The sequence below is a fragment of the Manis pentadactyla genome, chromosome 4 (genome assembly GCF_030020395.1).
Source record: "Manis pentadactyla isolate mManPen7 chromosome 4, mManPen7.hap1, whole genome shotgun sequence".
In the NCBI taxonomy this organism is placed as follows: Eukaryota; Metazoa; Chordata; class Mammalia; order Pholidota; family Manidae; genus Manis; species Manis pentadactyla.
The window spans coordinates 6,022,128-6,035,873 of NC_080022.1; the positions used below are offsets into that span (position 1 = coordinate 6,022,128).

A 13,746-nucleotide genomic window follows, 5' to 3' on the forward strand; every position below is an offset into this window, starting at 1 on the left:
ACAACTCAATCTATCAACAAGAAAATGGGCAAACAAATCATTGTATAACGTAGTATACTACATAAATCAAAGGAAAGAGCTACTAAGAGCACATCACGAAAAAATCTCAAAGATCAGATGTTGAGTAAAAGAAACCAGATACAAAAGAAGTAGGTGATTCCATTTACATGAAGTTCTAGAACAGGCAAAAGTAACTGATGGTGAGAGAAATCAGAATGGTCGCTTCTTGGTGGAAATTTGGGAGAGGAGAGGAGCTGAAGGGAACTTTCTGGGATGATGGGAATATTCCATGCGTTAGGATCAAACAAGTCTATCAAAATTCATGAAAATGTAAACTTAAAATCTGCATTATACTGTATATTAGAAAAAAGTATTAAAGGGAAAAAAATGAGAGCCATTAGCATGTAGCTAAAGCTTTTTAAAGTTGCTGTTTTGGCCAGTTAATGAGCCCTCCTGCATTTGGCCTGAGCACCAATCAAGGCTGAAGACAGGACCGACACGAGCAGCTAAGTCCGTGATGGCTTGACTGCTTGGCCCTAATACAAAATATTTTTCAATCACCTTTTGCTAAAGGGTAGTGCTTACATTTAAAAAAGTGTGTGTGTGTATCACTTTAAGTCTTCAATATTTTTTCTGCAGAATCCTGTTTCTATCATGCTCCCTCTCAAAAGTGGCACATTATTTGACAGTATTTGTGGAATGGAAGGGGAGAAAATTGTTAAGAAGAAACTGCCATCATTCCCACCTTGCTGAAATGCCTGGTTTCAGAGCCTCGTAAGGTCCTCCTGCACACTGCACTGCTAATGTGATGCTTCACTGGCAACAAGTATTACTAAAGGCAGGGAAGCCCCCGACTCGGGGTTCTTGCATTCACCAGTAACAAAGGCTTCCTGGAAAAGACTCATTTCGGCAGCCCTTTGGTGCGGTGCCCCATGGAAGTATGCCTTGGGCACTGCATCATTTGAGTCCTCTGGCTAGTGGGAGAGGTTATTTTGAAGTGAATGAAGGAGACAGAAGAGAACCTCCCTATGCAAGAAAACCTCTTTAAGCAAGAAGAGAATACCATGAAAACTGTGGTCTAGAAATTCATTCCTATAAAACTATCCATAACTGGTAGTCTTTGCATATCTGCAAGCACATGCAAACCTCAGAGAACTTGTGAAGAGGTAGCATATGAGCATTTACAGAATGCTTACAGTAGCGTGTCTGTTTAAAGCTCTTGTTATCATTCTTACTCAAAAAAGAAGGGGAAAAAATATTTTGAGACAGAGTCAGCATCTTGTCTATCTTTAAGACATTTGATTATTGGCATATAATTTTTTTTTAACTTTCCTGTTTCTGATTCTTCTGTTTTGCTTGCCTTTCAGTGTGTTATTTCAACATTTTTTTAGGGTTCTATCTTGATTGATTTAGAGTGTTCTGGCTCTATTACCCTACGTAGTTTTCTCAGTGGGTGCTCTAAATGTAGAACATAGAACACTACTTCCACTTATGTCCCTTCTCTTCTCCACTTTTTTTAAAAAGTAAGTATTTTTTCTATATATGCTGAGTACATCTTTCCATCTCTCTTTCATTCCTTTGATTTACTTGTTGCTCATTTCATTATATAAGCTGAGAATTTAATTCATTCATTTTTTCATGAGTTTAGTGTAACCAGTTTTCCTCTGATCATTGCTTTAAATGTATGCCATAGATTCTGGTATACAGTATCTTCCCTGTCATTTTAAGAATTTCTTTAATTTCAGTTTGTATTTCCATTCTACTCAAGAGTTGTTTAATGGGAAGTTTTAAGTTTCCAGGTGAAAGGGCCTTTCTGTTCAGGTTTTTGTTTGTATATAGTTTTATTACATTTTAATCAAATAGTTCTCTTTGTGGTCTAATAAATACATGGTCAATTTTTGAGAATATGCCAAGGTACATAGGAGGATATATATGCCAAGGTACATAGGAGGTAAAATTAGGGTATAGAGTTCAACATATTTGTGTAAGATTAAATGCACAGGAATACATGTACTATGAAAGGGGAAATCTCTTTGAGGAAAATTCTTAAATACTCCTGAAAGACACACAAGTAAAAAAAATGGGAAAACATCCCCTGTTCTTGGATAAGAAAACTCCACATGGCATTTCTCCATAGCTTGGTCTATAATCTCAATACAAATACCAACTAGCTATTTTATGGAAGGAAGCACATTAATACCAAGATTCACATGGAAAAACAAATATCTGGATAGTAGAAACTAACCTTTCAGATATTAAAATATGCTGTAAAGCCTGTATAGTTAAAAGAGTGTGGTGATGGCACATAAACAGACTATGAAAAGTAGAACAGCAAGTCCAGAATATGTACAGAAAATAACAAATGACAAAAGTGACATCTCAAACCACTGCGGTAAAGAGACTTTTTAGTAAATTGTGCTGGGATAAGTGCACAGGATTCCTCTTTAAATATGGTATAGGAAAAGGTTTTCTAACTATGACTCAAAGTCCTGAGGGGAAAAAAGAAAAGACAGATAAAATATGAGTAGATAAAAATAGCTGTGTGTAACTAACTAAATAAATAAATAAATAAAACCCACACACATATACCAAAGAAAACTGACAGAGTGGGAGAAAATATACACAAAATATATAATAATGTATAAAAAAATTTTTTTAAATGAAAGACAAACCCAGGAGAAAAGACATGAACAGAAATTTACAAAAAAAGAAAAAAAATTCTTCAAACATATCAAAAAATTCTCAAACTCACTCACTGTTAGCAAAATAAAGTAAAACAACACCGAGATTCTATTTCTTACCTATCAGACTGGCAAAAATTTTAAAAATAACTGAAAACATTTTATTGGGGAAACGGGAAGTCTCATATGTTGCTGGAAGGAATGCGTATCGGTATATGCTTTCTGGAGGAAAACCACATATGCACAAACCCTCAACCCAGCAATCCCTCTCCTATAAATCTGCCCTAAAGATATACCTCCAGCAATAAGGAAATAAATATGCATAATGATAGTCACTGCAGTGTTATTTATAAATGAAACATCCTGGAAACAACCAAAACGCCCACCCGTGAATGAGTTGAATACGCAATGGAGCATCCGCACAGTGGAATACCATACAGCTGTAAAAAAGAATGAGGAACAGCTCTATGAACTGATATGGAGTAATTTCTTGAATATACTATTAAGTGAAAAAGAAGCAAAGCATGAAAGAATATTTACAGTATGTACCCTTCATGTAAGAAAGAAAAACCAAGAAGGATAAACTCAGAAGTAAGGTGATCAGTTATCTGTAGCAGGTGGGTGGGAAAGAGAGGGACAGATGAGGGAATGGGAATATGGTAGCAGTGCTGAAGACCGTGTGTTTTTACTGATCCTCAAAACCACAGCAACAGTCCATCAACCATTACATAACCAAGAAACAAGCAGCCCAAATCCACCAGGAGGAATGCAGTCTAACAAATGAACCTAACTGGACTACAGATGAGTGGGACACCACACTATGGAGGTAGGAAAGAACAGAGCCGACCTAAACAACTTTGGAAAATAGTTGGGACTGTTTTCTGAAATGGACTGTTGCTTCCCCTCTCTGCTCTCGGCCACATGAGAAAGCAGGAAGTCCACGGTCCTAAAACCAGAAGAAGGGCCTCCCAGACCCCAAACACATGGGCACTCTGATCTTGGACTTCCAAGCTCCAGAACTGTGAGAAATGAATTTCTGCTGTTTACAAACCACCAATCTGTGGTATTTTGTCATAGCAGCTCAGAGTAAGACAGTAGTAAAATTCAAATAGAGTCTTTGTTTGATGGTATTATTGTACTAATGGTAATTCCCGGGTTCTGGTAACAATACCACAGCTATGTAAAGTGTTGACACTGAGGAAGACCGGAGGAGGGAAACTCAGACTTACAAGTTTTCTGTATGTCTAAATGTAGCTCCAAATAATAGCACTTTAAAACAGTCTTCAAGGGTAGACAAAACATGCTACTCAGCTGGCTGTCCCCAGCCTGAAGAAGTATGTACAGACCAAACAATAAAAATGCTGCAGGTTGAAGTTATGTCACGTGTAAAAACAACTGTAGATTACAGTCAGGAAATGAATTTTAAACTGCAAACCTGAGAGATCTGAGATACCATGAAGCCCCTTAGGGGACCTGCAGGAGCTAAGGAAGGGCTGGGGGACCATAAAGAGATGTAATTAATCTGTTTCGATCACTACACATAGGTGATCCTACTGCCTGTAACAAGGTAAGGAATTCAGGATGAAAAGGAGAGTAGAATAAAGAGCTAATTGAGGGTTTCCTGGCCCTGGGCTTCCAGAAAATTCACTCTAAAACATACTCCTATAATATGAATTCCTGGGTAAAATGATAGCTTGTAACCTGAACTACTTTAAAGATAATTTTCTTTCCAAGTGATTACTCGAAGTAGGAAGAAGACAATCAGAAAGTTGGAAAACAGCCCTTAAGCCGATGGGACAGTTATGACCTCCTGTGTAGTGTTCCACTTGATACACGAGAATTCTTTGCTACAAGTGTACAGTAAACCTGACAGTGTTGCCCAGGCCACATGTTCACAGCCAAAGCACAAAACAATCTCTCCAGATCCTCTGATCATCAATACAACATCATCCTTAGGGTGAAAAGAGGAAAACAGCAAATTCCAAGCTACAAGTCTCAGTTAGCTTAATAAAATATATCTGCTCATTCTTAGATCATCTAGGGATGAACTAGAGCTAAACTCTTCTCCCCCTACCGGAAGCAATCTAAGTATCCAATCAACCCAGGCAACAGGCCACAGGAAAGTAAAATAAATGGATGCCAAGTAACTGTACTGCCAGTAAGTCAGTACAGAATTACATTTATTTCACTTCTTTTCCTCCTTTTACACTACTAAGAACCCAATTCAGCTTCAATGAGCATAAGCACTACTCATGCTTCTGAGTGTCAGATACTCTGCAAGAGACTTTTTCACACAACTTAACTTAATAGATGCAGAAACAGAAGATGTACATTTGGTTCAGGGTTTTGTCACTTTAATCATGTGACCCTGAATTTGTCAAAAGGATGGTTCAAAAGTTAACAACCTTGACGTTGGTCACAAAACTATGTGGCAGAGCCAGGATTCAACCTGAAGTCTCCCAATCTCAATCTTGTGCTTTTTCTGTACTTACCTGGGAATAAGAAGAACTCAAAAACACTCTACTCAAGATACTGACTTTATATATAGTTACTGACAAATGTAATGAAGAAAATAAACAGTTATAGAAACTTAGCTTGAAAGGGGGGGATGACGGGAAGCCAAGGCAAGAATTCCCATCAACAGCAAAGCGGCAATGCTGGACAACAACACAGATTTCTACAACTGTGAGGATCCCATAGTCTTTTCTGGGAATAAATTTGGTTTGGGTAGGGAAATGCTATAATTTCAATTTATGCAGAAGAGGCTGCAGAGGAAGTTTTTTTCTTTTGATTCCTGATGGCTAAAGGATAAAGCGCTCTCTCCTCTTATAACCCAGCCCCAGCAGCTTGAAAAAGGAAGTTATACATCAGTTTCCTCCTGAGTGAACAGAACGGCAAGAGCCCCCTAAGAGTTACTCTGAGCCCAGCAAAACCACACAGCTGAGCACTTGGGTCTCTGGAAAGGATGGTGCTAAGCACTAACACTAACAGTCCATTTTTTTCTTTTTTCTTTTTTGTCCTCCACGTTTTCCATTGCATTCATGTGATCCTCCTTCATGGCCTATAGACTATATTATTTGTCTCTCAAAACAGAATTTATTTTTGACTGTGTTGATTTATACCTACAGAGAAAGAGAAAATTCTTTCTGTGGATAAACGGTGAAGAAGAAATTGGAAGAAAAAGGTAAAGCTTAATCCCCTACCCCCTATATTTTAAAATTAAAGTAATCTAGCTTTGGTGAAGAGAAGAATAAACAGAGATTCCTGGAGGCACTGCCATTTGATTCTGTTTTTATCAGAGATCACCTTACAGTGAGCACCCTGCCACTGAGAAAGAACCACATGAGATTACTAAGCAATATTAAGAACCATACAGATGAACTTCAGATGCTGGCAAATGTCAACATATCCACAAATATTTACTGAGTACCTACTAGGCCAGAGCATTCAGTAACTATATGACCACTAGCACCTCAAGTCTTTAGGACAAAAAAAAGTCAACTGTCAGGTAACACAAGAGATGCTCTATTTCAAGCTAACAAAACCAAATTTAAGATGATGGTTTTATAAAATCACTTTATGGACACTCTAAAAGAAAATACCACAGGAGAAAAAAACCAATCCGTAAGGATTCTAGTTACATACACAGTAAAAAGAAGATAAAGAAATTACCACTTTACTACTCCAGCCCTTTAGTGGCCAGTGAAGGTATAATGGCCTATACAATTTATGTATCTCCAGAAAATATCTGACTGTAAACCCAGTTAAATTCATCTGTACCCAACTAGAATTATTTGAGACAACCGGCTCTTCTCAAAATGCTAAAATAATATAAAAGTATAAAAGAATTCTACAAACCTGAATAACCTCTGATAAATACTCAAATATATTCATTTTAAGCGAACATATCAAAACATGTTGAATAACTGGAGCGACGTATCTCACGTACTTGTTTCAACTTCAACTCTAAATTGCTTAAAATCATTTGCCTCAATCAATGAAGCAAGATGGAAAGAGGAGGAGGAAAAGCATGCAAAGTCAGATAAATAATCCCAGGATCAAGCCACTTGCGCCAGCAGCAAACAATTTAACGGTTCCATTGTCAATCTATCTGACCTTTCATTAACCTGCTTTGTTCAGCATCCAGGTTAATATTAATCAGAAAGCCACCACCACAAAGACATAAAAAGTGTCTGGAAATTCTGGAAGAAGTTTATGAATCACCACAGGAATTCTCTGAATTTACCTATAATCCTGTAAGAAGCCAAATCTAATCACATTCTCTCCTTCCCCTACAGTGAGGGTTCATAAGCTGCGGCTGGCAAGCCAGTTCTGGCCCACTGCCTCCTTTTGTACAGCCTGAGAACTAAGAACAGCTTTCACGTTCTTAAATGGCTAAAAAAGAAATCAAAGGAAGAGTAAAATCTCCTGACATGTGGAAATTAAATGAAATTCAAACTTCAGTGTCCATAAACAAAGTTTATTGGTGGACAGCCAGCCCACCTATTTACATGTCACCTATGGCTTTTGTGCTCTGATGGCTGAACTGAGTAGCTACAACAAGAACCATACAAGATGATTAGGCTCCAAAAGCTTACCAAAAACTGCCCTACATTCAGAGTTGCTACTAATTTGCCTTGAAATAACTGGCTTTAGCTATGCAACTCTGTACAAAGAGACTCCAGATGTTTCTACCATCTGAGCAATGGAGAAATTATTGTATTTCATTGTAGTTTAGCTAAAAACTAGCAAGTTTCTATGACTTTTTTAAAATCACATTCTTTCACAAAGAAATTATTCTTTCACCACTTTATTATTTCCAGTGGGAAAATTTCTAAGAATATGACTTATCTTACTTCCTCTACCATGAAGAAGCCCAAAGTCTCCCACTTAAGTACAAAATATTCAAGAATATATATGGGTATCCTTTTTTGAAAGAGACAAAAAACACAAGGGTACAAAAAGCAGGGGTTCATGGTTACTTTTTAGCATAATTACCTAAAACATTAACCCTAACTACAATGTTATTTTCTGGCTTAGAATAATATCTTTAATATATTCTCCCTACCCCCAAGTTTTTAGTAGTAGGTAATTTTTCATATACATAGTACACTGAAAGACTAGGTCAATGAAAATTCCTATAAATCTCAATTACATGCTGCCATATTTATCTCATCCACTTTATCTTTTCTAGTGGCAATGACTGACTGAATCTTGAGGAAATAATCTGCAGACCATCCAAATACTTCACCCTAAATACTTTCACAACCAAATCCAGGATAACAGTTTTCAAGGAAATAAAAGATGCAAAACTATATAGAAAGGATATAAAAAAGAAAATGGAGGATGGAGAGAGGTTTGTTTTTCTTTTTTTTCCATATAGACTAGTAAAGATACAGGCAACCTCTGAAATCCCAATAATCTACAATGCTGGAGTGTTAGTTTACCAAGATCACAAGAATAATCTATTAATATCATGATTATCAAGAGATCATAGCAGCTTAGACTCCCCACCTCCCACGCCTGATGACTTCCTCACAGGAGCGATCATGGCTCTGGCACTCACCTAAGGGCGGCAGCGTGGTATGTGTCAACGTAATCAGAAATGAAGAGCTCTCGATTCTTGATAACAGGGTCTGTAATGACAAGTTCTCTTCCAGAGTCTGTCCAAAAAAATTAATTAATTGAGAGGATATTAAAATTGAGCTTCCCAAAACAATTAGGAAAATTTTGCAAATGTTTTCTTTCAGGTTCACCTCCCACTAAAGAAAGCACAACAAATAACCAGACCTGATCAGCACAATAAAGAAGAGCAATAATGTAGAGCAGGATTCACAGAACAAAGTATCCTGTTGGGCATGTTTTATACTCTTTATTAAGTCTCCACAGTTTACTGAAATGCATTAAGCACAAAATGAAGGAGAAAAAAAAAAAGGAGAAAGAGAAGAAGTAACTATTCCATTTTGGCAACTTGTAAACTACTAAACTATTTAGATATCCTGTCCATCTTGACTGCTAAATATTCCAGGATGGAGTGAAATCACACTTTCTGTTGAAATGAATAATCAAGCTTTTTTAAAAATAAAGAACCATAATTTACTTTAACTGAAATTTTTAAGTTTCAAAGGAGAAAAAAACTAGTTAGACAGAAAAGAACATCATTCTTCAAAAATGCTTCTGACTATGGCTTGTTGACTCAGAACCTATCACCACAGCAATGCAGACGAGTAGGAAGAGTACAGGCACCAGAGACCCACCACCACTGGGAAGACATGCGGCCTTGGCAACTCCTTCGGCAGCTGCGCCACGACTTCCTTGCCTGGGAGTGGGAAGTAACAAACCCTAACTTACATGATTAATGGGTAAACAAATGTGCATCAGCTAGCATGAGGCCTACCACTTCTCAAAGATCAATAAGAATGAACCCTTATACATCTGAACTAATGTAAGATACATTTTATGTACATATCCCGTGCCAATAAAGTTACTGAAACTACAATGCCAGAGGGAGAAAAAAAATAGAAGATGACGTGAACTGCCTTCCTACTGTTCTGAAAGTCAGGACTCAAGCTGAATTCTAAAACGCTCAGGAAAGCTTTGCTTTAAAACCTGAAGTTTACAACCCTGAATGCTGAGATGTTCAATAACACAGATTACTGAAAAGGAAAAATAAAATAAAATATAATCCTATAGGGCTTTTAAGTATGATTAGTTCATCATTAGGTGAGAAAAAGGAATTTAAAAATGGAATTGTTATGTCCAAAGACAACCTATCTGATTCCAAGTATAAGAGGAAGTCTCTATTAGAATATGCTCTGGTGGTTTTTTTTTTTAAAGTAAAAATTATGAAAGAACCCAGCAAAAAACAAAAAGAACATGCCAGTAATGTCCTTATTTATAAAAAGATTTTTTATGGAAAAATTTTCATAGTGGCTATGTCCATTAAAAGAATGTTTCTAGGAAGAACTTTGCCCAAAGCTAAGGAAATGTATGAACCAAACCAGAAAGGACATATTTACCATTTTCATTATGTCGATCCTGAACCAAATGCTGATACACAGAATCTGGAACTTCAGATTGACGGTAGTACCATTTGACGTTCATGAGAAGATGATCCCTCTTACTCTGAAAAGGAAAATCTAACAGCATTAGGAACAGGATTTCAGGTGCTCACAAGTGCATACCATACCCATGATCAAAAGCCCCTGGAAACAGGTGGACAGGCAGAGACGGGGACACACAATTGCCACCAGGACCACAAAATTAGAGCTCAACCATGAGGTCAAATTTTATTTTTTTTTAAATCCTAGCCATAGACCCCTCTGATCCTATCTCTTAAAGTTGCTTATTACAGGAAAAGAAGGAGACTAAACTTGAATCTATCAATCTCTCCACTTTAACTAATAATTCACTCTGTTTTTTATTTAGCATTATCTACACAGTATGACATGAATACATCTCCTATCTTCATCATTCATCATTTTCATAAACATTTATAAATTGTGTCAGCCTACTGTCAAGGCCAATAAGGGCAGTAAGTTAGAAAGAACTTACCCAGCAAAGCCTGGCACAAAGTCATCTCTCCAAGGTTTGCCTATCAGCCAAACTGAATAACATTCTCCATCCACTTTACTGCCATTTTTTTTGCATTTATTGATATATGGCAATCTAACAGAGCCAACTATGGTGATGAAAGTACTATGGGTCCACACAGCAGGGACCCAGTCTTATTTATATTTGAATTTCCAGAGAACAGAACACCTTGTACATAATTATTTGTGAAATGAAGAGTTCTATGATGATCAGGGTCCCAAAATGTTTATGAGACACTTAACCATGTTACCCCCTAAAGTTTACCTTTGTTCCTAGTTCACTGAAAGAGTAAAAGATCACATGTTGTTCCCCCATTCGAAGGCTCTGATGGGACTACAGCTTGAGGCAGATGTTCCCTGTACCCCTGGCCGTGAAATGTCTCAACACGGACCTGCACTAAAGCTTCCAGTGGCTCATAAAATACTTTCCCAGGTTAGGGCTTTGAGGGACCCCCCAGGTGGATACAGTATTATTCCTCTTAGCAGCTTCTATCTGCTCATCACAAGTCAGCAGGTCAGAAATCAATGCAAGCTATGATCAAGAAAGGCCTCATGATTATAAAGGAGATGACTAAATCATAAAGGAGCCTTCTTTAATGAAGATGCTTTCTGCTTAAACGAGAGGTATACATATGTAGTCTTCACTAAAAGGCCAGGAAGGCTCAAAAATACCTTTGCTAAAATACTTAAGCCACTTAAAGGAACCAGAAAGAATAGAAAACCACTGCCAAAAGTCCTCACTGAGCTCAAATTGGAAGTGCTATTCCAAAGTAAAATATCATAAACACCAAAATTTGTACTTTATAATTAACCATGTCAAATAGGCCTACAAAAATAGGACATCAGTACTGGTTTGAATACAGATTATACACAAAAAACAGCCCTACATAACAGGTACTTTTTAGTTTTTATACATTTTGTACTTTATATGCTATGCTGTTTTTTACTGCAGCTGAGAAAATGAGGATAAATCACTGTTACATAAAAAGTATTTATATTATATATAGGAATTTATAGATAGGAGCAATTGCTTCCATCAGAGGATTACGGAGGATGTAATATCTGACCTGGGAAGAAATGGGGAAGATTTCAACGGATTCTTTCTAGCCACAGGAGGAGGTCTGAGAAAGAGACAAAGAGACAGTGTAAAGGCTATTGAGATGCATGCGATCCATCTGTGTGCAGCACAGGAAAAATTCAGCTTGCTATTGACAAGAACCTGAATCCTGGCTATAGTTTGGCTTTTAGTGGCCTTCTAACTTTCTGGGACAAATGGTGTCTTCTGTCTCCATTGCTGACCAAATACCAGGCAGTGAGGCACCAAACACCAGGTCATGGGAGAGCAGCTAGAAAGCCACAGTTCCCTGGGAGAGTGGTAAAGAATAGGACCAGGATGCCTGAGCACTCGTCACGGAAAGGAAGAGACAAACCAGGGGAATGGGCAGAGCCTGGGATAAATTCACTTAAGTAAATATGTTGCCTAACACAGTGTTTCTCAACCTCAGCACTACTGACATTTGGTCCACCAAGTCTGTTGTGGGGTCCATCCTGTGCACTATTAGATGCCAAGCAACCCTGGCCTCCAACTACTAAATGCCAGTGGCACCATTCCCTCATTGTGACAACCCAAAATGTCTCCAAACACTGCCAAATATTCCCTGTGGGAACAAAATGACTCCCAGATAAAAAGCAATGGTCTACCAGTTTCTGTTTTAAGAAAAACTAACCCAGAATGGTAAGAATAAAAGCTGGATCAAGCACCACCAGATGAGGAACATGGAATACAAGTAAGAATACAGGAAAGTCTGTCCTGGTTCAATTCCCAACTCCACCACTTCCCAGTTGCATGACTCCAGGCATATTGATAAGATTCTCTGAATGTCCCCAAGTGTGGACAATGGGGGTCCTGAAACCCGCCTAAAAGAACCACTGAAAGAATTAATAAGATGGAGAAGTACTGGGAATTGAGTACTCAGATTTGAGTGCTTTTCTCTCTGTTAGTGGGTGACTGTACCAGTGCCTCACAGAAAAATTTCAAGAACTTTGCTGAGAATTATGGCATTTATTTCTTCAGAATATGGTTTCTTTCAAGAGATGACAGTGATCTCTAGTCGTTGAGCTACTAAGCAATGGATGCTTCAATGGTCAGTCATGAATTACTTGAGAGGACACAAACGAATTCAGATCTACTCGCAGTACTAGCAACGACGTTTTAGGATTTATCCTTCTATGTATTTCTGTAACACATCTGAGAAGTCTGAAAACCTGAAGGGCAACAAAAATAACCTTTTAAAGGAACCATAACTGGCAGTTGTCAATGTCTATTTCTCAGAACAAAGCCAGTGATTCTGGTGACCTCTGAGGCATAGTGTAAGAATATAGTAATTTATCCTCCATTTGCCCCATGGTCCCAAGCACATAAGCTGGTGAGAATTATGCCGGGGGCTTGCCTGGGCTTACCCCGCCTTCTCTCTAAACATCCCGACCCTCCCCCAAAGCAAGAGGCCGAAAGGATCCGCCACAATAAAAGGCACCACGCTGCTGCCCTCTCTCTTTCAGTCTCTGTGTCTGTCTGTCTCGCTGCTCTCTTTGTCTCTGTCTCTCTGTCCCCCTGCTTGCTCTCTCTGCTCTCTTGGGAGCTCTCTCTCTCTCTCTCTCTCTCCACCCCCGTCTGGGGCAGCCACTTTCTCCTTCAGATAATAAAATCTCTTGTGTGGGCCCGTGTCTCCTGAGTCATCCTGGGTAAGGAGGGTCGCGGTGAGATACCCTTTCATTGGTGCCGTGACTTCGATGAGGCTCTCCCACTGACTTTGCTCTTCCTCTGGGAACCTGAGCTGCTCTGGGAACCCTCACTGCCTGATCCTCTCCAAGGGCTCACCGTCCATTTCCCCGGTCGCTCGTCTACTCGCCCAACACCGGCCTTCAATTTGGTAAGTCTCCCCTTCATGGTCGACTTAAATGTCCCTTTGGAACCTGGGAAGTGACCGCTGAGTGTCTGGCACTCGCAAGGGCTCCTCCGGGACAGGGGCACCCCCAACCACGACTTTCAGAGTCACGGCTGATCCCCATAGTCGACCCTTCTCTGCCTCCCCATGGTGAGAATCCTCATTCACTGAGGCCCGGTCTCCCTTTATCTATGTTTCTACTCTACTCGTAAACTCCTGGTAGCAGGTACCGAGCCTCCAAGCATTTTTGCCTCAACCCTGCAGTCAGAGGTGGTGACGACCCCCTAACTGTGCGTGGTCTTCTCCGCGACCTTCTCAATCACTCAGGGATGCCTCAGCGACTTCTGAATGGTCTCGTTCTCACCATGGGATCTGGCCCCTCCGTTCCCACAGATTCACCGCTGGGGTGCTTACTCAATAATCTAAAGCCCCTCCACCTCACTCCAGACCTCAAACCTGTTCGCTACTGTAATGAGATCTGACCACAATATCCCTTGGACAATCAGTCTAAATGGGCCCCAAATGGTT

General features: G+C 39.1%; 1 protein-coding gene across 6 annotated transcripts in view; it reads right to left on the reverse strand.

Annotated features, from left to right (window-relative positions):
- The window catches only part of RERE (arginine-glutamic acid dipeptide repeats), a 429,285-nt gene that overhangs the window by 158,075 nt on the left and 257,464 nt on the right, over positions 1-13,746 (reverse strand). For all 6 annotated transcript variants that reach the window (XM_057499686.1, XM_036925289.2, XM_036925287.2 and 3 more), the window contains 2 exons: positions 9,701-9,806; positions 8,248-8,344 (listed from right to left, as the gene is read on the reverse strand). In XM_057499686.1, the coding sequence (XP_057355669.1) occupies positions 8,248-8,344; positions 9,701-9,806 (203 nt within the window). The remainder of the gene's footprint in view (positions 1-8,247; positions 8,345-9,700; positions 9,807-13,746) is intronic.